Source organism: Dunckerocampus dactyliophorus, chromosome 2, assembly GCF_027744805.1.
Source record: "Dunckerocampus dactyliophorus isolate RoL2022-P2 chromosome 2, RoL_Ddac_1.1, whole genome shotgun sequence".
Taxonomy (NCBI): Eukaryota; Metazoa; Chordata; class Actinopteri; order Syngnathiformes; family Syngnathidae; genus Dunckerocampus; species Dunckerocampus dactyliophorus.
The window spans coordinates 22,030,014-22,053,742 of NC_072820.1; the positions used below are offsets into that span (position 1 = coordinate 22,030,014).

Genomic DNA, 23,729 nt, shown 5'->3' on the forward strand with positions numbered 1-23,729 from the left:
AAGTCTGTGATGGTCCGCAATTCAAATGAGTGGTGGATACCAGTATTTTGTTAATGTTCTGGTAAAACAAGCATATTCGGTTTATTTGGGTTGAAATAAGCTATGAAAATAAATGTTGCCAATTTCTTGGCCACTTTCATTTTGTAAAAGTAGCTCTCACAAGAAAAAACGTTGGTGTATAGCCAAATATAGCCAATAGTATATTTAAAATGTACATTTAATCCATGTGATCATATCGGTATCGGCCGATTTCACTCATGAATGATCGGTATCATCATCGTGGCTCCCTAAGATGTTAACATTTTTCTCCACGCAGACTCTGACTTACAAGCTAATTGTTCTGTTGGCTGTTGGTACTGTAGTAAATCTAACTTCATTTGAAAAAAACCCAAAAACATTTATAATATTAATAGTGAATTTATGTTGACATTTTATAAAATAATATTCTTTAAGGGGAAGTAATGTCATCTTCTCATTGTTTTTAATTCTTCCACTGCATCATTTGTTTTTAGTTTGCACATTCTCTTGTTCTATCATTGTGTGTGGTTATGTCTTATATTAATAAAAAGTACTCACTATACAATAGCAAAAAATGTAATAATAAATCTATTTAAAATAATATAAAAATTACATTGACAATTATTTAAAAAAAAAAAGATTTTGGCTCATAGATCCCTGATGGAAGATGTTTACATTTTTCTCCATGCACACATGATTATACACTGTAATGTTTGTGCTATGGCTGCATGTTCTTGCATGCTCCTCTAGCACTTCCCAAAGATCCTCTATTGTGCAAAGATGTGTGGCTGTAGAAGCCTGCAAAGTGTCTCCATAGAATATCTGCTTGACCCACAGTCAGTGGCAGAGCTTTGTGGTGGCCAGTGGTGGCCGTGGTTACTCTATGGCCACCCCACTGGCCATCCAGACATTTCAGGTATCAACCTATTGCCACCCCTGTGTGAGTAATGGTCTCACCATTACACCACCCCGATGAAAAATATGTGGCTCCGCCACTACCTACAGTGTGTGCCCCCTCCTTCTTATGTTTGTCTCACAGCAAGTGTGTGTGTTGCGCTGTGTGTTGTTTTTCACACACTCACAAAGAGGTTGTGTTGCGTTGCATCCCCGAGGAAAGGAAACAACTAAAAACTGTAAAATGCTGTCAAGCGATGAGGAAATAAGCTAAAAATAATGCTCAGTATTCATGACAATTACAGTTAGTACAGCCTCAACAACTTGCAGGCCTCAACTTGTAGTGTCTCGTTGCCAGCACAGGGAAAAACTCACAGGCCCCTCCCACACCTGGCAACCCACACACTCACACTCAGGTGTACCGTAAATCAAACACGACCGAAGCATGAAACATGACCAGCAGGAGTCGAGCTCGAACCTCAGCAGTGTTGTCATGTTTCCTTGATGATGAATGAGAGCATCTTACCTGTTGATGATCTCGTCTGAAACATTTTGTTTTCTTTTCTTTGTGTGTGACTCACCTGGGAGAGGTGGAGGTGAGGGGGCGGGGCTTAACCAACCTGTGTTTAGGTCTCAGAGGGTGTGACTCATCAGTTTCCCCACGCAGGAAAACCAATATTATGACGGTAGTCAGTCCATAGAGTTTGGCAATCTCAGCTGGAGGCCCGAAAAGAGCCAGAATGAATTGATAATTGAGAGTGGCTAGTTGCTGGTTAAAGGTAAATTTTAATTGCAGTATTGTACACCTATGGCATCCCAAAAATTAAATACTGCATCCTACAGGTAAAATACTTGGACTGTGGGATTACATTAAAATATTGGTTTAACTTGTCCATTGAAATGTATTTTAAACAACATTTTTTAAAAATATGGATGTTTGTTTATTCTATTTTTGAGTCATTTCCCATGAATTAAAATTCAAATTTGCATTTATTGTTGGTAAAGCTACAAAAAACATTGAATCTGAGATTATCATTCAATTAAATTAAGGTGCTTTATTAATTTGTGGTATGAAAATGTATAACAAATTTCAGAGTGATCTATTATAATACTTAAAAAAAATGTAAAGGTTCGAATGTACAGTATCATTGGTTACATTTGTAGTGGCGGAAGTGAGAAATGGTACAGATTATTACACTAATTCTGTAGCCTTTATTGTCAATTTGGCATTTATTTCACAACACGTTTATTGCACATAAAAGCGTATTAGCCCCACCCAGAAGACACATACAATAAATAGGAAGTTCATTAAATAAACACAACATGGAGGACCGGTATTATTATTATCTAACAATGTCAAAGCATTCTTGCTACATGAACTGATCAACATTAAGCTGAAAAGGTGCTCCAAAAATATTGCTTTTTACAGAGAAATCTATTTATTAATTTATTTACATCCAGTGAGTGTTTCCATGTCAATGCTAATGTTTGCTTGCCAGCATGTGATTGGTAATTAATCCTGAGCTCACCCACAATTTTTATGGAAACAAAATGAACACAAAGGCCCTTAAAAGTATCTTAAAGCAGCAATTAGTGTTAATCTCATGTAGAATCAATAAGGTTGACACTGACTAATTTCTGAAAGTGTTATAATAATAAAAGTGTCTAATATATGATCATAAAACTGTCACTTTGCTAAGGTCTACCATGTAAGCAGCAAACGCTCCCAGCAGGAAGGTTGACCTTTTATGACTTTTTGGCGCGCTTCGTCGATTCCCAAAGACCAGGGATTCTAAAGCCTGGTTCTTCTTTTGTTCTGACAAGATTGGATACAAAAACGTTGCAGCATAAGATATGGAATTGTAAAAGTGTTCACTGTGGGGAAATAAGCAAATATCATCCTCCACAAACTAGAGCAGTTCTATCTGGTATAGGAGGCATAATAAGTATTTTTGCTCTGTTTAAAGAAGGTACATGTACTGTAGATACCATGTCATTAAATGGATGTCAGCCATCTTCAAGGTGTTCCATCACACGTATTCTCTATTGTCGAGGTCCTTCTTGATGGCTTTTTTAATGCGGTCGATTTCATCTTCTTCCGAACTGTCGTAGCTGTACTCCTTCTTCTCGTCCGAGGTGGCGGCATCCTCTTGGTCGTCCTGTGGCGTGGTGGTACACTGCAGCTCCTCCCGTATGGCGTTGAGTTCAACCAGGCCCTCGTGGAGCTGTGTGGCCACCTCCCTGATCTTGCCGGCAAACTCTGACTTGGCGCCCTTTTTCAGTTCTTTGGAGTCCTTGGCTACAAAGTAGATGTCCATGCCCACAAAGAGCCCCGTCAGAACCCCCGTGGCCATGCTAGCAATCTGAACCGCTCTGGCTGCCGTGCTGCCGGCTACGTTGGCGATCTGCACCACGCGCATGATCTCATTGGCGTTGATGAGGATGGCTTTGCCCGCCATGGCGCCATCCTCGTAGAAGCTGGTGCTGAGCACGGGGAAGTCGCGGTTGTAGGCATTGTTCTTCATCTTGATGAGGTCAAAGCGGCGCAGGTTCTCAATCCCCTGCTTGATGAACTTGAGGCACTTGTTGAGGTCCACCATCTTCTCCTGATAGTCCTCCACTATCTTCTCCACCTTCTTGCGGTCCATGGAGTTGTTCACCTGGTTGGAGATGCCGGCCCCCGCTGAGGTGAGCCCGCCTGCCGTGGCCACACCCAGGCCCACCGCCGTCACAATCAGGGAGGTCCCGAAGGTGACGGGTGCCAGGGCCAGGCCGGCAATCGTGGCCACCCCACCGATGGCGCTGGTGGAGCCGCCGGTGATTTGGGCGATCTTGGTGTTCTTGTTGAACTTGTCCAGGCTGTCGGCGATGCCGTTCAGGTCGATGACGTGCTGCCACAGGCTCTCTGCACGCTCAGAGAAGAGCTTGTTGAAGACGCGGATGCCCTTCTGCACCTTCTCCGCTGTCACCGCAAATGCCCTGACGAAGTCACGGTGGTAAATACTCATGTTTTTCTTTTTAATTATCCTCTGACCACTCAAGAAACACTTACTTGGCCTCTTCTTTCTCTGTCATGTCCTCATCCTGAGGCGTGTCCTCCCAAGCTGTGGAAGAACAACGGATGATTGATACTTTATATGACCTTTGAACCTTGACGAGCCGAGTCCTCACTAAGTCACCATAGGTAAATATTGCCAATTGATGGCAATTCTCCACAAGATGGCAGTAGCTGCAAGTATCATGAGTGGGTTTATCTAGCTCTGCATGCTCTTTAACATGCATTGTTTACAGTGAACTCAACTGCTAAAAGAGCAGTTTGCTCCTTACAACATTGGTTCTGTTGCTGAGTTGTGCAATATACTGTACTTGTGGTCAAAGAGAACTATATTTTAGTTTTCCACTTTCTCATGCACTCCAAGTCATTATTACAGTTACGAAATGAACTTGTTGTGTAGAATGAGTTTACATGTTTCTGACTTACACTCCACAGTGTTCCACCATTGCATAAGACCGTCCATATCCTGGAAGACCAACAAAATAGGATGATTGTGTCAATGAGGTATTGCTGTGGAGATGTGAATATGTCTGTGTTCGCAAACCAACCTGTCCGTCCTCAGGCTGTGATGGGTCGATGCGAAACTCCTCCAGTCGCTCAAACAGACACCTGTTTCCCCCTTCGTTCTAGGGCGAACGAAAAATACAATTGTAATAAATAACGCACAAGATTACCTCCACCATGCATGTTTTCATGCGTTTTCAAATGTTGGCACAGATCCAGATAAAGCTGCAATGGAGGAACATACTTTCACTATTGGTTGTTATAGTCAGATTGCATTGGAGGCAAGTGGGGCCGTGCTCCAGCAGATGCAGCCGTAGTGGAACCCCCCTTCCTCCCCCAATTATAATACAAGCAGGAGTGCAAAGTATATCCCAACATTTTTTTTGTTAAATTCGTGCTAATGTAACACATTACATGACACAGAAGAAGTTAGAGTTTGACCTTGTCGGATATTTGTCATTGTTAATGTGTTTGTCCCGTGTGGAGAACAAATGTCCTTTTTTAAGTAATGCTAACAATAGATGCTAAAGAGAAGGAAGTACTGCTCAAAGTGAATCTTTGTGTGTTCCTTCATCTGTTGTATTTTTTGCAGAAGTCAAACGTTCTCAAATCTCCGGTGAAGAGTTTTTGAACAGGGAAGCAGACAAACAAGTCAGGACACATTGCGTCCTGATTTCTCTTTCATGCCTACAAAGCTGCTGCTTGGCTTCGTCTCGGAATGCAGTGGAAAAGATGAATAAAAACAGATGTTGGGGAAAATTGTTCTCTCCTGGAGACAGAGCAGACGCCCCCAGAGACAAATGATGACACACAAAGGAAGGGGGTAGTCAGGTGACCGAAACAGGCCTTTTGTAATTGCGGTGACAAATATGACGATGTGTTATTGTGCTGTGCTGACTGGGTGGGACCAGATCTTTGTGGAGTGTGAGAATAGATTTTGTATCCTATGTAGCTCTGTATTCTGAGACCATACGGACTAAACATATCAAAACCAAGCCTGAAAAATACAAAAGGAAAGCAAATTTCCCCACTGGATGTGAATACACACTGTTTATGCAGATTCTTGTCAAATAAACCATAAAACTGTATTAGGAAAATTAAATTAAATAAAATGTACCTCTTCATCTTGTTCATTCCTCTGTGCCACTTTGGCCTGCAACAAACAAACAAAACCAAACAAACAAATTACAACACATCAAATGTAAATGTACAACAAACCTCGGTACACCCAGGTATTCATAGGATTCGTATTTTTTTTTTTTTACAAAATCTTTGCCAAAAATATGTCTTGGTTTTCGTACACCTAACAAATTAGTCCGTGCCCAAACAAAGCATCCACGCATTGGTGACTCAGTCTGTGTGAAGAATGGATAGTGATTCTTTAGAGTTGGGACGCCATAGACGGATTCCAGCTAAGGAATCATTTAATCATCTTTATTATGTGTGTGTGTGTTTTATTTGTGCATAGAACGAACATCGAACAATGAACAACTCGGTGTCTGTCTATTTTCTTCCTCCTTTCAAGCACTGATGAGGCGTTCAAGCGCACTGTGTATCTCTGAGGTTTAGAAGAATTTGTGCTTTTTTAATTGCAAAAAAAGGTGAAAGTGCCAGAACTTTGATTAAAAATAAGGTGAGAAACACTATTGAATTCAAGAAAGAAGTCATAGCAAAGTACAAAAGGTAGCGTCTGTTACAATAGGTAAAGGTTCCGAGGTAACACAGGTTGCAGGGGGAATGGTTTAAGACTGGCCTCAGGCCAGAGTGTGTAATGATGATTGTACCTGCTGTTGAAGTTTACAATAAAGTATACAGCGTTAACCGTCCACTCTTTAAAGTTAACCTTATAACGGACTGGAATGAAACAGCATCTGCGTCGCTATTCCGTCCCGTTCCCTCCTCCCTCCACTCATCTCCATATTTGCTAGTCTTCAATAGATGTAAAAGTGATGTTAAATGTTCATTTATCAATTTCATTCCTCATTTATATGGATTTTGCTTTGTTTTCTGCATGTACAACTATAATTACTCTCGATAAAATGTGTTTTGTGTTCATGTGTTTCGGTGTCGGAACGGATTAATTAATTATTTCCTATGGGAAAAATGTATTTGTTTTCGTCTGACATTTTGGAAAGGACTAACGGCAAAAACCAACTCTCCACTGTACTATAGCTGCCTACTACATTGGGCACATCTGTCTAATTCAATACAGGGGCTCTTGGACCCCCCCCCCCGTAGTCTATCAATGGGCCCATGAAGCTCACATAAAAATTATGGTTATTATATAGCAACTATACAACAGTTCCTATGTTATGCCAACAAAAATATTAGAAACGGCTCTGATATTATAAACGGTGATGCGGTGCAGTTATACACCACATTAAATCACATTAATACTAATTATTTGCGCACGTGTGTGTGTGTGTCACCTTGACACGTGGCATGAAGGGATTGTGTCTCTTTGGCTTCTTGACTTTAACCTAAAGAGTAAAACAAAAAACAAGACAATGAGATGACGATGAAAAGTGTTTTCTCACTAAATGACATAAAAAGACCTCTTCTGGTTTGTTACTGGCATCGTCCTCCTCCTTATTCTCCTCTTTGGACTGATCTTCTTTCGCTTCTTCTTTGTCTTTCAGCCCTTCGTCATCCGATGGTGGCTGTGTGACATGACAACAGTAAACTTAAATAACAGTCAGGCTGACAGACTGAAGAAAGCATTTCAGTATGAGTTAAGTGTGTGCTTGATAAACCTTGGCAGGAGCACGCAGCATGAACGGATTGTGGCGCTTTGTTTTTTTCTGGCTCTGGAGAAATAGAAATGAATACAATACACATGTAGACATATCCACAACACCTCCCACATTCCAAAAACATGCATGTTAGGTTAATTGGAGACTCTAAATTGTCCATAGGTATGAATTGTCAGTGTGAATGGTTGTTTGTCTATATGTGCCCTGCGATTGGCTGGCGACCAGTCCAGGGTGTACCCCGCCTGTCGCCCGAAGTCAGCTGGGATAGGCTCCAGCATACCCCCACGATCCTAATGCGGATAAGCGGTATAGAAAATGGATGGATCTACATTCTACGGCCATTTTATTAGGTACATAATCTAATGAGAGCCAATAAAAGTTGTAGTGAAAATACAAAGATAATAATGCTCACTTTTGATTGATGTATTAACGTAACAGTAACGTTCATATTTTATTATTGTGCTTGTAGGCTACAATGTTGTACAACCAAAATATTAGGGACAAGTGCCGCTGAAACTCACCGGTATGCTCTCCACCTCGTCCCTCTCTCTGTGGTCGGCGTCGTGTTTCAGGATCTCCTCGTCTGATTGGCTCTGCAAGATGGTCAAATTAACCTCATCAGACACACCCTGAACTGAAGAGCGATCCCTCAAATTTCATATAACACATGACAAGCCTCTGCAGCAACCTGCTTCTGGTTCTCCTGCTTCTTCAGCACACGCGTGTTGGCGGCTCTGCTCCTCAGCTCCTAGAATCCAAAAGTGAAGCACATTTAACTCACACAAGAAACCATTATTTTGAGACCAAACACCGGATGCTCCTCCTACCTCCTGGGAGGGCTTCTGGTTAGTAACTTTGGGAGCTTCTTTGTCGGCTTTCTGTCTGGACTGCATGTCCTTATTGGCCTGCGGGGGGGGGGGAGTACACACAAGTACTCATGAGAAAGTGGGCAGATATTATAGAGCATAGACATCATCTTACTGGACAAACCTGACATATGACCCCTGTAAATAGCATGGAAAATGTACCTGTTTGTGGCTGGATGACTTGTCTGTGGGCGTGTCCTCGTCACTCGAGTCACTCTGCTTGTCCTGATGGAGACCAGATAGGACACAATGAAGACTATATGTCATTAAAACATGTGTATAACTGCCATCATGACAGTCTCCTACTTTGTTTGCAGATTTAAATGGATTCAGCTTAGTCATCGCTCCAGCAAATTTGCTCTGAAAATAAATTTAAAAAAATAAAAGTCAAGAGAAGGTTCAGTGACTTTCTTAAAATGTGCAGCAGAAACAAGTAGAACCTGTTTGTGGCTGGCCTGGTTCTCTCCATTGTCCAATGTCTCCTCAACATCAGCATCAGCGTCAGCGTCGTTGTCCTTCTCCTAAACAACCACACAATGTCCTCACTCCATTCTAATGTCTTCTCGCGGTCAATAAAAAACAATACAATAAAAAAAGAAGCACATTAGTATACCTGCTTGTCCGAGTAGAAGGCACTCTTCATCATGGCACTGAAGCCATTCTGAAAGCACAAACGACTCATTTTAATATTCACATTCTCAAAGACGCATCACATCAGGTAGTAATAGTAATAAACACATATCACCTGTTTGACTTTAGGTTTCTCTTTGGAACCTCCTAACTTCTCCTGCAACACAAACATCAAGAAACTCTTTTTTCAACACTTGAATTCATGCCCATCTCACACTAGAGCCTCCTCCTACCTCATCTGAAGGCTTTTGGGGAGGAACTTTGGGAGCTTCCTTCCGTTGAGACATCGAATCCTTGTTGTCCTGCAGGGGGCCAGTACACACTTGTTCAACACAGTATCAAAGCACTTCTATCATGTAAAAGTGTCTTTTTAATGATGATCTAACAGTAATATGTGACCCTAGAGCAACTTTCTGATCTATCATCTCCCTCACTTGTTTGCTCCACTAGTACGGTAGCTAACATAGCTATGCTAGTCTTGCTAAGATTTGTGTCCTCGTGACCCACTCCTTAATGTTATGCTGTTGTGGAGTCAACCACTGATAACATCATAGACTGGTGACAGCTGATTTCCGGTTGCCATTTTGTTAGTAAGCTAAGGGTGCTAACAGGATGTTTTGTGATGAAAATACTGTAGTGTTGCTGGGAACACTTCCTGCTTCCCAGCATGCTTTGCTGGACTGCTTTGTAAACACTGATCTGTATAATATATCTGGATAGCTCATACGTTGCACCCGGCCGTGCAAGCCGCTGAAGCCAAAGAGACGCCATCTTACCATTCACATCTTGACTACATTCGCACAGCGTACATAGTGTACAAAGCAGATGAAGATCATCTATATTTTAAATTAAAAAGCGGGGAGATTCTCCCATTCCTTCAAGTAACACAACTTTCGTCCCTTAAAAACAATTTGATACGTTATTCTCTATCTTTGGCTATATTAAATGTACTTTTTCCTCTTCCAATTCTCGTTGCCTTTGGGACAAAATTCTACTCTGCACCCTGGCTCAGCACTCCCCTATAGCAATGCATAGTTTTACTCCTCTAGAAAGAGATTTTAATTTTAACTGCATATGCCATCCCTTTTTTCCATTAAACTCCATGGTCATGATCCTTTACTTTTTTTTTTTTACTTTCATACAATTCACTATGCTCTTGTCAGTACAAAATATGAATCATCAAAGAGAGTGACTTTGGACAAGTTTTAAAATCATTTAACATTTTGCTGATTTTTTTTCCTGATTTTTTTTGTTTGTGTTATGAAATAGAAATAACCTTTTTTCTGATACAGAAATATATTTGAACAAAGACCACAGGAATAATATGTGATAACCACCAGTGCCTCTGTGTCTTTCTGTGCAAAGGAGAAAAGTCAAGTAAATGTTAGCTACTTTCCACCCCTCTGTTAAAACTCTACAGTGCTCCAATACAGAAAATTAATGCTGAAAAGTTTGATTATTCGTTGAATGTGCTGAGCTTCTCATTACAGAAATTACATCACTTAAAAATCTAATCATTAGTTCTTTCTCTTTTCTCAACAAATCTTAAGTAACTTTGATCAAATGTAGAATTACTACAGACTCTGATTGGATATGAACCCTTTAGCGCCAGAGTTTTTTTCAGTTTTGGCATTACTATTTCAAAATGTGGTAGCTTGAAAATGGTTAGAGATAAAGGCATACTGTAAATTCTAAAAATCATGAGTATCACCCATTGTGATGACAGTAAATTTACTCATCTAATGTGTATATTATGACATCACCAGGCTCAGAATTTGTCAGATCCCTGTCTCCATGATACCGGCTAATCAAAATGTCTGATCCACTTGTGATACTCTTCCTCATTTCTGAAGCAAACCCAGCCATCATCATCGTCATTTACAGCGGGATCTTGAACTTTTTTTCCATTCCCGATACCGCCCCCCATTAGCGGTGTTTTGATAACGCACCATTTCCCCTCCTGCCACCCCGACCACGATTTAGCTTCGGCTCAATATGCTGCGTGTGGTCTGTCATGGCAAGCCGACTCACTGCCGCATGCACAAGGGGCTTCAAAGTCTATAAACTTTCCAAACAAACAGCCACAAATGTTGCTCAGATTGAAGTTACAGATGCCTCTAATGTCTCTCCTGGTGTAAAGTATGAACTACATGAGGCACCATATTTTCAAAAATTGCTTGTAAAATTCATCATGAGCAAACAAGTCATGGGAACGTCGATTGCAGGTAGGATTGCAAGGTTAATAGTGTGCGCATAGCACATAATGCGCGGTTCCAATTCTGCCTTGTGCACTGCCACTTCTATATTACATGTATTATCATTCATAGTAGCGATGCCATAGTTCAGTCTGACAGACGTCTGTTCCCACAAGACAGCTTTTCTCTAAAAGAGGAATATAGTCATGTTTTAATGTTATGAGATTTTGTTGCACGAGATCTTGTGAGACATTTAAGACAAAAAATGTCCTGACATCGTCCTAGAGGCCAGTCAGGGTTGCGTTTAAGACCAAAAAATGTCTCGTAATTGTCCTAAAGCACAGTCAGGGTTGTGCCCAAGACCATAAAATGTCCTGAAATTGTCCTAAAACTCTCACAAATGTCCTAAAATTGTTGTAAAACACAGTCAGGGTTACATTACAAGTCCAAAATAGTGGTGAAAGATTCCAATTGATAAGGCCACCTTTATGACTCTCAATATTAATGTCACAACCTCAGCAAACACCGTCACCAAAAAGGAGCAAACAGCAAAGTTACTTTATTTGCAGGACGGAAGGGATTCAGTTTGGAAATGGCTCCCACCATGGCGTTCTGAGGAAGGTTAGGACACAGAACTATTTGAGCTCATGTCTTCTATGGCATCCTCCTAAAATACACTTGACCTTGGGGAAAAGTTTCAGCACCTGTTTGTGAGCGGATGGCTTGTCACTGCTGACGGCCGTGTCCTCATCACTGGAGTCACTCTGCATGTCCTGGTGGGCACAAAATAGAGACACAATGAAGACAACGTCTAATTAAAACAATTGCATTTTTGTGGGGTGACTGTTTACTTTGTTTGCAGATTTAAATGGATTCAGTTTGGTCATTGCTCCGGCTAGTTTGTTCTGAGAATAAGAAGAAAACAGTCAATGATGTCGACTGGGACTTCCTCAAAAGGCACCTATAGAAACTAGTAGAACCTGTTTGTGGCTGGTCTGGTTCTGTCCATTGTCCAGTGTCTCCTCCACATCAGCGCCTGTGTTGTCCTTTTCCTAAACAACCGCACAATGGTCATCATTCTATTTGCATTAAAGTCTTTCAGAATAATACGAAGTAATCATAAATGGGAGACATGAGCACCTGCTTGTCAGGGTAGAAGGCGTTCTTCATCATGGCACTGAAGCCATTCTGAAAGCACACGACTCATTTCAATATTCACATCCATATTCCGTTTCTCTGTGAACTTTTCCTTTTCACGATCATATTGTGCAAACAACAACAAACTCATGATGTATGCTTTGTAATCATTAAAAAGCGCATGTGTAATGTACATTATGACTTATGCAGGGTTTATGTACGATGGATATAGATATGTATGTATGTATGTATGTGTGACATAAGCATACATAAAACTGCAAAAAAATCCAAAGAAAATAATGATCTCAATTCACATGCTACCGACACTTCATCCTCACTATCCCGTCACCCATCGAGCCTCATCGGCCGGGTCAAATTGGCTATAGCTGGCAATTATTCATCAATTGAAGAAGTAATATTATTCCATTCCATTCCATTCCATTTTCCTCCGCTTATCCGGGTCCGGGTCGCGGGGGCAGCAGTCTCAGTAGGGAAGCCCAGACTTCCCGGTCCCCGACCACCTCCTCCAGCTCCACCGGGAGGACACCAAGGCGTTCCCAGGCCAGCTGTGATACATAATCCCTCCAGCGTGTCCTAGGTCTTCCCCGGGGCCTTCTCCCGGCTGGGCATGCCCGAAACACCTCACCAGGGAGGCGTCCGGGAGGCATCTGGACTCGATGCCCGAGCCACCTCAGCTGGCTCCTCTCGATGTGAAGGAGCAGCGGCTCTACTCTGAGCTCCTCCCGGATAACCGAGCTCCTCATCCTGTCTCTTAGGGTGAGTCCCGCTACCCTACAAAGAAAACTCATTTCAGCCGCTTGTATCCGCGATCTCGTTCTTTCGGTCATGACCCAAAGCTCATGACCATAGGTGAGGGTGGGAACATAGATCGAACGGTAAATTGAGAGCTTTGCCTTCCGGCTCAGCTCTCTCTTCACCACGACGGTCCGGTACAGCGACCGCATTACTGCAGACGCTGCGCCGATCCGCCTATCGACCTCACGCTCCAACCTTCCCTCACTCGTGAACAAGACCCCGAGATACTTGAACTCCTCCAACTGGGGCAGGACCTCATTCCCAACCCGGAGGGAGCAATCCACCCTTTTCCAACTGAGAACCATGGCCTCGGATTTGGAGGTGCTGAGTCTCATCCCAGAAGCTTCACACTCAGATGCAAACCGTCCCAGTAAACGCTGCAGGTCACAGCCCGATGAGGCCATCAGGACCACATCGTCTGCAAATAGCAGAGATGAGATCCTAGTGCCCCCGAACTGGACTCCCTCGACACCTTGGCTGCGCCTAGAAATTCTGTCCATGAAAATTATAAACAGAATCGGTGACAAAGGGCAGCCTTGGCGGAGGCCAACGTTCACCGGAAACAGGCTTGACTTACTACTGGCAATGCGAACCAGGCTCCTGCTCCGGTTGTACAAGGACTGAATGGCACGTAGTAGCGCGCCACCAATCCCATACTCCCGGAGCACCCCCCACAGGACACCGCGAGGGACACGGTCGAATGCCTTTTCCAGGTCCACAAAGCACATGTAGAAGTAGACCGGTTGAAAAAACTCCCAAGTACCCTCCAGGACCCTTGCAAGGGTGTAGAGCTGGTCCAGTGTTCCGCGACCAGGACGAAAACCACATTGCACCTCCTGTAGCCGAGGTTCGATTAACGGTTGTACCCTTCTCTCCAGCACCCTGGAATAGACTTTCCCAGGGAGGCTGAGGAGTGTGATCCCCCTATAGTTGGAACACACCCTCCGGTCACCCTTCTTGAAAAGGGGGACCACCACCCCAGTCTGCCAAACCAGAGGTACTGTTCCCGACTTCCACGCAATGTTGAAGAGACGTGTCAGCCAAGACAGTCCCGCAACATCCATAGCCTCGAGTCCTATCGAGCATGGATGGCTTGTGGGACTCCTGAAGCAGCTGACGGGTACCGGCAGGCCAAGCGGCACGCGGCTTCGGCGGTGGTCGAGGCAAAAACTCGGGTGTGGGAGGAGTTCGGTGAGGCCATGGAACACGACTTTCGGTCGGCCTCGAAGAGGTTCTGGGAAACCGTCCGGCGCCTCAGAAAGGGGAAGCAGTGCCCGGTCCACACTGTTTACAGTGGGGACCTGCTGACCTCGACTGAGGATATAGTTGGGCGGTGGAAGGAATACTTTGAGGCCCTTCTCAATCTCAAGTAATATTATATCGAGCATCAATGTACTATGGAGTGAGCGGGCATGTCATGTTTTTGACTTGATGGATTCTTCTGTCTTTCTATTTCTATTAAGGAAATCCACTGTCAGCTGTCCTTCCGGGACCTCCCATGAAGAACGGCAGAAAGACCATTGGGAGCTTCTTTAAATGAAAACTGCACTCTTTTTGGAATTTTGCCCATCATCCACAAGCCTTATGTGAAACATGAACACATACAGTATTTCTTTCCTTTTTCTGTGCGTTCTAACGAGAGAAAACGAGACCGTGTACCGAAAGACACAGCCATCCCAATGACAGCGGACATTGTACGTGTCGTACTACATGTTATCATCGATGTCCCTGTTAATGCATGATCACAGCATGTATATAAAATGATAAAATGTTGTTAGAGGTTTTTTTAGAGGGCTTTATAGTCTAAATAGGTGCCCCTCATGACGTGCAATGTTAGCTGGCTCATGCTAACTCGTTTTCTCTTTTTAGAACTTTTCAGAAAAGGGAAAGAAATACTGTATGTGTTGTTGTTTCATTTAAGGATTGTGGATGATGGGCAAAATTCCCAAAAAAGTGCAGTTTTCCTTTAAAGTCTAATAATAATGATAATAATAATAAAAAAAAAAAACAGCAATTTATTTAAAACAAGCACATGGCACTGAACATGGTGTGTGTGTGTTTGTGTGTGTGATTTGCAATCACAATTCTAAGCAAGGAAACAGTGATTCACATTCACATGCAGAATGGTGCAGCCCTAAGGGTACATAAGGGCTCGCTCACCTTTGATGTCTTCTCAACAAGACTGTCGCTGCTGGCTGAGAGTTCATTGTCCACTGTCAAATTGTCCTACAACACAAGTAAGTGCTGGGTTAAAGTTCATATGGTTCTTTTAAAAGTGTCCTAAAAGGGATCTAAATAACAAGCAGTAGTGCTTCCCACATATGCATTTATTTATGGCATCCCACACCAAATAAACTTGAACAGTCACAAATAGTGCTACTTCATAAACATCACTCTTAAACACATTATAACAAACCTGGCGTCTCATCTATAAAGCTTGCGTACGCACAAAACTGGGCCAACTTTCCGTTTTCCACGCAAAGTATGCAATCTATAAAAACGCAACCTGGCAGGAGAAAGTGCGCACCGGTACGCCACCTTTGTATCTGGCGTACGCACTTTTTGGAAAAACGGCAAAAAGGTGACGCACATATTATGTGGTGAAGTGAATTACAGTCAAACTTGTCTATAGCGGCCACTAGAGGGAGTCTGCAAAAGTGGCCGGTATAGACAGGTGGCCTCTATAGACAGGTTGGTGTCCAGTTTGAATGTTGACCAGTAGAGGAAAAAAAAAAAGAAAAAAAGGGGAAAAAAATTAATAATAATGTTGACCAGTAGAGGGCACTGCGGACTGCGGATAAAAGTTGTACAGCACTACTCGGCTTGTTATTATCATGGTTCATGGTTTTAATTCTGAACATGCATGAGTCAAACAGTAGCACATCACATAGTACAATTCACAATTTTGCATGTCCAAAAAGGTGTAGGAAGAAGCAAAGCTTATTTATTCCTACCCCTCATCAGTTTCACATCAATTGCAATACATTTATTCACCTCTTATTCTTCCAAGTGTACTTTGTAGGTCTACATGACAATGTAGTGCAATCATAGCCAAGGTTTTTACTTACTAAAAGGAAGCTTGAGGCTTAATAATAACTGATAGAATATATCCACGACCCACAGAACAAAGCTGTGCTAGTAATGTCTTACGCTTGTTTTTTATATTTTACTTTTTATACGGCAGAGTGTCATTACAGCTTTAGTTCATCAGGAAGTGACGGGAAGTGACGGTGGGCGTCCCGAGCAGGAGAGCTAGGCTCAGTGCGAGCTGTGAGTTTCGAGAGAGTTGGGAAGTGTGTTTATGTTGGCGTGGATGTAAAGTCCTGCAGTGTTCTCCGCTGTTAATAAAGCCATTAAAGTGCATCGGCGACGTGAGTCTCTCCTTCCCCACAACAAGCGGCATTACAGTATTGACCAGTGCACACCAGGAAATAAATGGTGTCATTTCTTACAGGCATTGGCTGGACAGCTATGTAGTGGGGCTTGTTTAACCTTTGCCTTGTGGGCAAGCAGGAAGGAGAGACGATGCTGAGAGATGTGTGTGTGTTCTGAGCTGCTGTCTGGTGGCCGCGTTCAATAAATAAAGTTGGCAGAAGCAACAGGAGAAGTTTCCTTCTTTGCTTTGGAGCTGAATAACACTGACAAGTTAACGGACTAGTAGCGAACGGAAAAGAAGACGGCTTTGTTTGTGTCGAATACAGAAGATGAGGACTTTGATGGATTTGTCAATGAGGATTGATGAAAAATAACGTGAGTACATTCTAAAATACTTCAATTAAGTACAACCGAACTCAGTGCTCCCGCTGCCGCATGCATGCTAGCGTATGTTAATTTTTTTTATTGTAGCGTCGCTGGGAGCACGTCCTGTTGCCAGCCTAATTTGCGGTAATGTTTTGGTGCAAATGCTCTTAAAGTTACATGTTTGACCAGGAAATAGCAAGCTCAAAAGAAGACGGCTTTTTTATGTGGAACAACTGAGAGTTTGTGTGGATCTTGTGAATGATTGTGACTGATCTAGGACTCAGTAATTAAAGTCTACACACGACGGCTTCATTGATTGAAAAACAAAACTTTTTCGTGCATGAAGCTTCTACTTGAGTTGGTAATTTGGCCGCTATTTGCAGTCAAAATGGGTGGCCACTGGCCGCGTTGGACAGGTGACTGCTATACACAGGGTCTATAACATGTAAATTTGCTGCAGGGGATTTTTTAGTGGCTGCTATAGGCAGGTGGCCGTTCTTCAAAGGTGGCCGCTAAGACAGGTTTGACTGTACATTGATTAATTTTCAACATACCTTTATCCCTGTTTTGAGTCTTTGCGTTCACCTTTAAATTAAACAGATTTTGCTAAGACTATATTAATGTAAAATGTGGTATCAATTATGAAAAATATAGAAACATGCTCACTAAATATGGAAATATGTGCTTTGATATCAGACTACTTTTTAGAAAAAGTTTTGCCGCGGTTTGCCCTGCTCCGTTTACACTGATGACATCGGACACGCTGTCACTCAATCTTTGTTTTATTTGTTATGCCACTGCTGTGTCTTCCAAATACTCTACATTTTTCAGTATTTACATGTAATTCCACCTCCAGTTCAGTTTAAGTCCGCTTTTTCGTTCTCGTCGGCTTCCCACAAGTCGTGATTCAGAATGACAGCCGCCATAGTAACAATGCAATCAAGGCTCTTTAAATATGGACACCATATTCATGAGTCACTTTGCATTGACCTTCTATGGTGACGTGGGTGTGTGGAAAGGGCGTAACTTGAGGTCGAGTTCCATATGCACACTTCTACTCAAGGTATCTGTAAACCACAAACCGCATGAACGTTTATGTATGCCACTTTTTATAAGTCTGAATATGTTTGTCCGTATGCACATTTTGAGTTTCTGGAGTACGGAGACTTTTAGTGAAATTTCCACACTATTTTTTATAGATGAGGCCCCTTGGCTGCCAGAGAATTAAAAGAAAGAACAGGAAAAATCAGTGTTGCAAATTTAGCGACTCTAGATGAAAAAAAGAAGCAACAGGGAAACAGGGAAACCCTGCTATATGTCAAGACTGGAATTGTCCTGAATCTGTTCAAAAAGGTCCTAGAATAGTCTTGGAACTCAGTCAGTTCAAGAGCAGAACAGTCCAAAATTGTGGTAAAACTGTTGTAGGGTCTTAAAAGACACTCAGCATTGCGCTCCAAACAACAGGAGTGTCTATATTGCCTTAAAGCTATCAACAAAGATCCTATATGGTCCTAAAGCACAGTCACGTGTCCTGAAATTGTCCTAAAACAAAGCATTGCATTCATGACAAGAGAGTCATAAAATTGTCTTCAAACCTCAAAAAAGGTCATTATACTTTCCTAAAATATAGTCATTCTTACACTCAAGGAGTCCTAAAATGTCAAATAAGATCCTGACATTGACCTAAAACAGAGTCAGTGTTGACCAAAAGGAGTCCTAGAATTGTCCGACAATATCATACAGTATATTCATTATTAAAATATCATAAAAACTGTCTCTACTGCTACTCACCTGAGATTTAGTCTTTTCTTTTAAAGGCTTTGGTGACTTTTTAAACATTCCACTGAACATGCTAGCTGCCTCCTGGGAAAAGAGCACACATTAGTCACAGCTGAAGATGTGTCCCTATGTGATGTCCAACGTAACCTCTACCTTCGTCGTGCTGTTGTTCACAGAGAGGCTGTTGTTGCTTCCTGACAGATCGCCATTCTCTGACAAATCATCCTAAAAAAAGAGAAAATTATTATTGCTCAAGTTGTTGAGAAAGATGTCACATACATGAGAGGGAGGCATGTCTCACCTGCGATTGCGCTCTTTTTGGAGATTTTTTTAAAAACCCATTGAACATGTTGTTGCTCTCCTTGAAGGAAAATATAAAACATTTAAATGATTGCAGTGTTTCTAAAGCAACTTTTGGAAACTAAAATGAAGAGGCTCTCAAAAAGGTGAGATGCCTCCTGGGGTTGAATTGGTCTAGAGTGGCAAAGGTATAAAAGTGTGTGTTCCAGTTGAAGAACACGGTTTGCCTCCTATTTGGTGGCTTTATTAAGCCGTGGCCCTGTCAGAGAAAATTATGCATAGGTTTCACTTTTGCGTCTCATAGTACGTGCAAAATTTGAATGCTTGACGGAAAACATAACTGATATGAAAGCGCGTATCGCTCTTCTCAATGAGTAGCAGGTGCTCCTGTGGGCCCCTCCCCCATCAAAAAGCACTCACGGGCAGCTCTGTCTTGTTCAATGACATTTACAAAAAAGGACAAAAAGAAGCAATAAAATTAAACTCAATTGTAGTTCTAAACATATTTCTTTCACTTTTCATGTTTTTTATCCACGTTTTGTCTACCACATTATTCCTCTCTCCTATAACGTCTGTAACAATTACAGTACATGCAAATGCATCATGGCCAATTATGCCAATTAGACGATGACATCATTACGTCTCGCCCAACCTAACACCTGGAATAGATTGCAGTCCTATGGGTAATGCTGTATTGTACAATATCAGATTTGACATTTTGGGGGGTAAACATGTAACTTTTATAGAGGCTTATTTCATGAATTAATTGATTTTGAGGTGTACTGAGGTGTTATTGTTCAAGGCCCACCTTGGCACTCTCTGTCCCACTGTTGTTACTAGCAGAAAAATCAATGTCCAGAAGATCCTAAAAGGACACAAGATGATATTTCCCTTCTAGCATGCGACACATACTGCATATGAAGTGTGATTTCTAGATAGTGTATCACCTGCGAGGGCCTGCGGGCATGTCCCGGTTTGTGAGGTCGTTTTCGTGTGCCGCCCAACACACCTGATTTGTCCTGTGAGAAGATTGGAGGTTAGCTTCACAGGCTTAAGTAAGCGAGCTAACTGTGTCTGCCCTCACCTTGGAGGCTTTGCTGTCTAAGCTGTCGTTACTGGCTGAAAGTTCTGGATTTTGCTGCGAGAGCGTCACCTCAGAAAATAACCGGATTGTTAAAACATGACAAAATATGAAGAAGAATGAAGACTATGCATAAAATGTTTTAAAAACACAACGACAAACCTGCTGTGGCTGTGCCTCCTTGGGCGTTTTAGTCTTCTTGAACATTCCTTTAAACATACCTCCTTTTTCCTACAATAATAAACAAACATTTATTTGGCTTCTTTTAAACTTGTGTTGAGCACTAAAATGACATCTATCACTCTATACTATGAAAACACATTTTAGCACAAGTATTTAAAGTATGGGCCGCGCATAGCCGCGCATAGTCATGAATTGCTTATGTCTTTTTTTTTTAATATATGAATGTATAAATATGTGATAGTAAAGCATAACGTGTACAACTTAATAATACTAAATAAATGCATAGAATACATGTAAGATGTGTGAGGCTGCAGTGGCACTAACTTTTAACAGTCAACTTTGAGACAGTCTGGCCTCAAAACTTGCAGCAAGGTGAACACAAGTTACTGTGATATATGATCCTATGTTGTTACTGGAATTACAACAGGCAAGCGGTAAAATAAATAAATACAAATAAAATAAATAAAAAATAATGAGGATAAAATGTATACAATTATAATAATAATTATTATTATTATTAGTAGTAGCAGTATTAATAATTGGATTTGTTTTTTATTTTATTACATGTAGTTGTAATGGTAGTAGTAGATTATTATTCATTACATTGAATAAAATGCAATAAATACCTTATAAAAAAACAAAAACCCAACAACAGGCCAGCAGTGTGGATTATGTAGACACGGCATGTAGGAACACCTGCATCATCTCGGTCTCGGGACGACCCAGCTGTGCAGCGTACAAAATGCTCGCCGCTTTACAGGGAGATGGAAGCGCGGTTGTCACAGAGGCCTGACGACTAGGTTAAAATCTGTTCTATCAACCTTCTTTCATGATAATTCATTAGTGGTGAGTACCTATTTTACAAGATCAATTTAGTATGTGTGTGAGGCATATTTTAAGGCTGAGAAAATAAATTGGCATTTTTTTGCTATACGAGAATAGTAGGGATCGACTGTATCCATCACTTAAACCAAAAATTAGTAATATTCTGGATGCATGAGTTAGAAGAGGATTTTTATCATCTTTTAGCTGGAAATTACCCAAGAAAGTGACAAAAGCTGTTGTGTTAGAGATATTAAACATATTTGACATTTTGAACGTACACATTAAAAATGATTTACATCCCTGATCTTTTGGGATAATTTTGAGAAATCGTAATCTTTTACACCATTCTAGCATCACTTCTTTATACTTGTACACTTTAGAAATATGATTACAATAGACGTATCAAAAATTCTGTTTTGACAGTAGTAATAAAACTAAACTTTGACGGTTTATTGTAACAATATGTTTATTATTGAGGCCATAGTTTAGACAGTGAAACAATGACGTTTACAAAGTGAATGAAGGCTGACCTTTGTGTTGTCGTTGAGACTGTCGCTGCTCTTTGACAGTTCACTGCTGACTGACAGGTTGTCCTGTTGTTTGCAAAAACAAATGATTATCATGAGGAAAACTGGCCATTGATCAATCCCTTTGATTATTAATTTATTAGCACTGCTACCTGCGCTTGGGCTGATGGCTCTGTGGACTTGGAGGATTTCTTGAACACGCCCCCGAACAACGACGCCTTTGACTGAATGAAGACAGAAAGTAAAAATGTTACTTTATTTTGCATATTATTTTTACTACTTCTCAGTTCCTTCAAAATGTCAAATGCACTTTGCATGTGTAATTTTTGTTAACTTGTCAGTTCATCCATAATTTCAAATGCACTTTGCATGTCTAATTTTTGGTAGGGCTATTTTTGAGAACTGCTGACCATGGTATTGCAATTACATGTTACTTTGCTATTTGTTCCAGTAGGAGCAACTTATCTATCATTTCCTTATCCAAAGACACAATAAAATGTTTTTTTAAACCTGGAAGGTAGCTATTTTAATGTTTGTACTGTACTGTAAGTTTGACGTAAAACTACTAAAGCATCTGACATGATGGTATTATTAACAAAGCGGGGTTGACAGCACATTCTGAGCCCCTGGAATTCAGAAAAAGCCCAGTCAGGCACATGTGTCGGTCAGCACATTCTGTTGATGGGCAGGAGGGTTGGGCCATACTGCAAATTTTAGTATCAATCCTATACTACGTAAATTCAGAGAAAGTAATGTTGATAAAGATACAACTAACTTGAAATGAAATAAATATAAATATAAATTAAAAAATATGAAAAAAATGCACATAGGAACACAGAACATAGATGGCAAAAATCACACAAATAACATTTACAGAATAAATTATCATCATAAAATTATTCCCTTCTATTAACTAAAATAATTGGAGCAAAATAAATTCAATAGTGTAAAGTAAGTACACAAAAGCAATAGCTACTATTGGCTCTCATTCAAATTATTTGTCTTTTTGCCCTCAGAGACCTCCAGAACTTGATCCCTGAAGTTTGTGAACAATATATAATAAATATAGCATTAACAATGTAACAAAAGAAACAACAATAACATACAGATACATATGAAAATAAACTGAGGAGAATTGAAAAATAGTGATCCCACCACGCTGTATCGACCTAACACTGATTGGTATCATTATTATCGCTATTCCCATGGATCCGCCCAACCCTAAAGGGCACGCTGCATGTCAACAATCTCACAAAATAATGTTGGAACGCCACTTTAAGGTGAGAAATGTGTTTAGGTCGGGCTCTGATAACACGACGACACTGTCATTGATTTAAAGTGGCATAAAATGGCTTAATTAGCACTCACAGCGACGTCTCCTCCATCACACTCCAAGTCCAGGTCCAAGGCTCCGTACCGATTCTATTGTCCAACACATCGTGTTTTGTTAAATCAAGTACGTTTAAAGAACATTGTAAGGCTCATCTCACCATGTTGTATCGTTTTAAAACTAGCTGGAGAAGGTTGTAGACGACAGCGAGCCTCCTTTCAAAATTCCTTACTTCCTTGCGTCCTTTCCCAGCTTCTTTTTGTGTGTGTGTGTGTGTGTGAAGTTTATGGGCTGAAAAGTTGCGCCCAGTTACTTGGGAGAGAAAAAAAATAAAAGGAACCTTCGCCTAGTTCCTTGTGAGGAGCTTTGAACAACAATCTTTAAAAAAACACACACACACGCAAAACCTGTGAATCCAGTTCTAGCGACCTCACCTGAGCGTGCTGCTGCTGAAAGGAGGAGGCGTGGCCTGTTTCACCTAACCCTCTCTAACGCAGCAGTCCTTACGCTGCGTTCAATGGTACTCGGAGATTTGTAAACTTTGAGAAAAAAAATTGTCAACTTGACTGACAAAGACAGAGCTGAATAATCAAATGATTTTCTTTCGCATCTTAACTTTGGCTTGCATAGTATTAACTAAAACATATGATTGCACATTTTCATTTACCATTTAAAAATCTCCGATTTTTTAAATTCCACATCAAATTAAACGCCATAGAAAATATAAACTTATCATTGTAGCATGGTGCACGTGTGCTTTATGATTTATGTATTCTATTGTTATTTAAAATACATTAATGAATCAAATAAGCAAATTTTGATTTTCTTATGATTGCAAAAACAATGCAAATATTTAATGTGACTAATATATACTGTGTATATTGAATTTCCCACATGATGCCTAATTCAAGGAATGAAAAAAAATCAAAATGATGAATCTTAATCTCTCAGTATATCACCATTTGTATTTGTGGCGCTTCTTACAATGTAATGTGTTTGTACTGTTAATACACGTAACAAATGTGTCATATTGTGTACAGTAACAACTACAGATCTGGAGGTGCAACACAAATTGACATTGACACTCATTCAAAA

General features: G+C 41.1%; 1 protein-coding gene across 2 annotated transcripts; it reads right to left on the reverse strand.

Annotated features, from left to right (window-relative positions):
* Window positions 1–1,947: 1,947 nt before the first annotated feature.
* Window positions 1,948–23,072, reverse strand: LOC129177616 (protein piccolo-like). 2 transcript variants are annotated; one of them, XM_054768932.1, is made up of 34 exons: window positions 22,795–23,072; window positions 22,673–22,726; window positions 21,457–21,528; window positions 21,308–21,370; window positions 19,932–20,000; window positions 19,773–19,841; window positions 19,636–19,707; window positions 19,497–19,553; window positions 18,690–18,749; window positions 18,542–18,613; window positions 18,401–18,472; window positions 15,029–15,094; window positions 12,056–12,103; window positions 11,896–11,967; window positions 11,767–11,820; window positions 11,620–11,688; window positions 11,474–11,527; window positions 8,954–9,022; window positions 8,836–8,877; window positions 8,704–8,751; window positions 8,531–8,611; window positions 8,397–8,450; window positions 8,253–8,315; window positions 8,052–8,129; window positions 7,913–7,972; window positions 7,746–7,817; window positions 7,225–7,278; window positions 7,027–7,131; window positions 6,901–6,951; window positions 5,589–5,624; window positions 4,516–4,593; window positions 4,394–4,433; window positions 3,965–4,016; window positions 1,948–3,891 (listed from the first exon to the last, which is right to left on the reverse strand). In XM_054768932.1, the coding sequence occupies exons 1-34, from the start codon at window positions 22,795–22,797 to the stop codon at window positions 2,943–2,945; spliced, it is 2,958 nt and encodes a 985-aa protein (XP_054624907.1). In that variant the 5' UTR covers window positions 22,798–23,072; the 3' UTR covers window positions 1,948–2,942. The 2 variants fall into 2 exon arrangements, with proteins under 2 accessions (XP_054624907.1, XP_054624908.1); XM_054768933.1 differs by lacking the exon at window positions 11,474–11,527.
* Between the last annotated feature and the right edge of the window lie 657 nt (window positions 23,073–23,729).